The sequence below is a fragment of the Atta cephalotes genome, assembly GCF_000143395.1.
Source record: "Atta cephalotes unplaced genomic scaffold scaffold00013, whole genome shotgun sequence".
Lineage (NCBI taxonomy): Eukaryota > Metazoa > Arthropoda > Insecta > Hymenoptera > Formicidae > Atta > Atta cephalotes.
The window spans coordinates 4896516-4899912 of record NW_012130077.1 but is presented as its reverse complement, the minus strand read 5'-3'; the positions used below and the strand labels follow the sequence as shown (position 1 = coordinate 4899912).

At 30.7% G+C, this 3397-nt stretch overlaps 1 protein-coding gene across 1 annotated transcript in view; it reads right to left on the bottom strand.

Annotated features, from left to right (window-relative positions):
* Positions 1-834: 834 nt before the first annotated feature.
* LOC105617571 overlaps positions 835-3397 on the bottom strand; it is an 8192-nt gene continuing 5629 nt past the window's right edge. The window contains exons 4-8 of the mRNA XM_012199128.1: positions 2916-3053; positions 1955-2131; positions 1605-1727; positions 1258-1362; positions 835-1149 (exon numbers count right to left, since the gene is read on the bottom strand). Coding sequence (XP_012054518.1) covers positions 835-1149; positions 1258-1362; positions 1605-1727; positions 1955-2131; positions 2916-3053 — 858 coding nt within the window. The remainder of the gene's footprint in view (positions 1150-1257; positions 1363-1604; positions 1728-1954; positions 2132-2915; positions 3054-3397) is intronic.

Below are 3397 nucleotides of genomic sequence, written 5' to 3'. Positions count from 1 at the left end.
TAACTGTTAATTAAAAAACGTATGATGGCGAAATGAAAGCATAATATATGTCTGAAGAACTAGATGGTATCCAGTATAACACTTGTCGTTAGTACCTGTGTACTATAGATTCGTGACTGTCGTGGGCACTCTGGTCAATTAGTACAATTTATCGCATCGTTTATCGTTCGGAAATTATTTCGCAAACATGATGTTTATCAGCCTATCAAACCGGAGATTATGGACAATTTCACTGTCCTAAAGTCATAGCATCATAATAACAAAATAGAATAAATTCGAATATATTTATCTTAGAAAAAGAATTTACATTGTAGAGAATTCGCTATGTATGAGAATAATCCATACTGCGCGTAACGTTATTACGATGTACTATAGCATCGAAATGTTACAATACACTTGATATTTCGCGCGAGAGAGTTCATGTTACACATATAGGCGAGTTTATAGGTCGGGAGTATGCAGCTCTAGGATTTAACCAAGGAATCAGACTGAAGGCCACCCTTTAATATTTTTACAGTCTATTTTATGTAGGTCCGATAACAACAATAAAAATTCTTAAATAAATATATATCGGTATAATCATTGATGGAATATTATTACGCAGTCAACTAGTTTCCTTGTTGTCACGAGTCATAAGATTTTTTCTTTTTCCTTGCTTTTTTTCTTCTTTAGGTATTTGGAATTATTCGCGTCTTAAAGCATAGTATACATACACATGTACACGTTAACGGCACGTTAATCACTGTACGTTTGCAGTGATCGGCATGGAGTACCACAAAAAGTTATGCGAAATTCGATCAGACAAGACACAATTATCACTCAAGCTCATCATTGCTATTTTCCTCTGCCTTGAATCGCACCGGATCTGGTTGTAGGTTTCGCCGGTTGCGGAATAATCGTTATCTCGTCATTAATCTTCAATGGCTTTAGAAGCGAATCATTCGATCGAGACGATGGAGATGCAGGCGTGTTCTTCTTATCCATTACTCTTTTTGCTACAACACTATGCGCCGAATATACGTGATTCTCGAACTGCTTGTACATTCCGAATGTGGCAGTGCAGACTGTACACTTATATGATAAATGTGCTGGCTTTAATGTCATCCCGTGATCTCGAGCAACATGATTTAATAATTTCCATTGATATACCTAGAAATCAATACTTCTCATAAATCATGTTTATATTTCTGTTTATGCTTCCTCTTTTTCCGAAAACAAAATCTCATGTTACAAACAACAGAAAAAAAATGAACTTACCCTGCCACAAGCTGGACAACGACCCGCATCTTTTCCTTTATTTGCTGCCTCTTGCATACTAGATGTAACAAGCCCATGAGATCCTAATAAATGTCTTTCCAAACCCTATTTAGAAAAAAGAAATATGCTATTATATATATATATATATATATGCATTTTTAAATGGATGGAAAATAATGATTAAATTTAAATTTATATTTTAATAAATATTATATTTTACTGACGTAAATAAAATGTTATGTAAATATCAGTGCATATTTTTCATGATGAAAGAAATACAATAATTACACTTTAACTTTAGAAATATTTTTATTTATTAACTTAACTAAATAATTGTGTAAAAATACCTGATCTGTAAAGAATCGGAATTGGCATTTCTGGCAGTTTAATGGAGGTCTGTTATAAATCATCTTTGGATGTATTTTTACTTTGTGGATCCACTGCATGTGATTTCGTAATTGTTCTAGATCCTAAAATAAATGCAATAGAATGCAATGCAAAATATTTCGAAAAGATTTATAAATATTACTTATAATCTTAACATCTGTTAATAATTAAATATTAATTAATAATATAAATTATTCATTATTTATCATCTATTATATTAATTTGTTAATTTGCGCAATTTCCAAGAATAGTGGCCATCAAAAATAAGAATAAAAGCCTATAATAGTCTATAAATTTATCGTACATTCACCTTAATATATCCATCACAAATTTCACATATAACAAATGTATTTTTTCCTCCAGACTTCGAAGAAGTTCCTGATCCCGGAATGGAGGTCTGAGATGTTGTACGTGGTAATGGAGTAATAGATATACTTGGCTGACTTAATAGTTTCGCTGTAGGATTTTTGGAACTGGCTGTTGTATTCTGAAAAATATAAAGTATTTGCGTTATTTTTAAACACGAATTGATGTCAGTTTAATAATGTTATTTTCATAAATCATATAATAACAAATATCTGTTCTATTAATATCCACCTGAAAAATTTTACATTAAAGTTGTACACATTTGTTATTACTTTTTCTTCAGACAATGTGTGTATATGTGTATGTGTGTATATATGTATTCTTTCACTAGATTTAAATTTCTGCAAAATTCAATGATAATTTATTGAATATGTGAAACATTATTTCCCAATTTTTCATCGATTAATCTTTATTTATTATGTAGCAATTACAACTTAAGAAATAAGATAAACATTTTTTCCATTAGTAAAATTATATATATATATATATTTGTTGATAAAGATTTAGCATTTGCACTGTATAGTACAAATATAATCCCACACAATATTTCCCACACATTACTATTTATATATGAATGACAAAGAGTAAAATAAATATTATTATATTTACTTTATTATATTATATTAATGAGAAATGTGTGTGTGTGTGTGTGTGTGTGTGTGTATGTGTGTGTGTGTGTCCTTAAGTGTATGTGTAATATTAATTATTAGACCGGTTTAAAAAATGGAAGGAATTTTCTATGCGCAGTGTTAAAGTTTTCAAGCGACTACAAGTTTATCCGATCGTTCATAATCAAACTTGGAGAATATTAAAAGCCTTTTTTGCACCTTTTTTGCAAAACACATCATTCATGCGAACTCACGAAATCAGTTATTCTCCCTGGTTACTTTCCAATATTTATTTACCTGTGATGAGGACAACCTAGACAGAGAGTCGATTACGTTGGGTACAAGTGCAATTGGTGTGGGTTGACCGGAACTGCCGCCGCTACTGCTACTCACTCCCGAGACAGCCGACATGACAGTCCCAGAGCCACCCACCACCTGCCACCACCCATACATCTTTTTTACTAGTTCTTTGAAGCTTCGAATGTATTTAAAGTATTTACATGTGTACAGTGTACACATATTCGTGAATATTGTTATCAGAGAATGCAGAGAAGACTTTTTTAAAAGAATGTGGCACGCGTCCATTACTCTCTATTATTAAGTAATGTATATAAATATAAGATGTATAACTTTATTATTGTCAATTTGTATTTAAATTAACAGAAGTTCTGTAAACATCGATATAAGAATATTTTGCACAATTTTCAGTTTATTAACCTGAAAAATATATATACATACATATATATATATATATATATATATATATATATATATATATA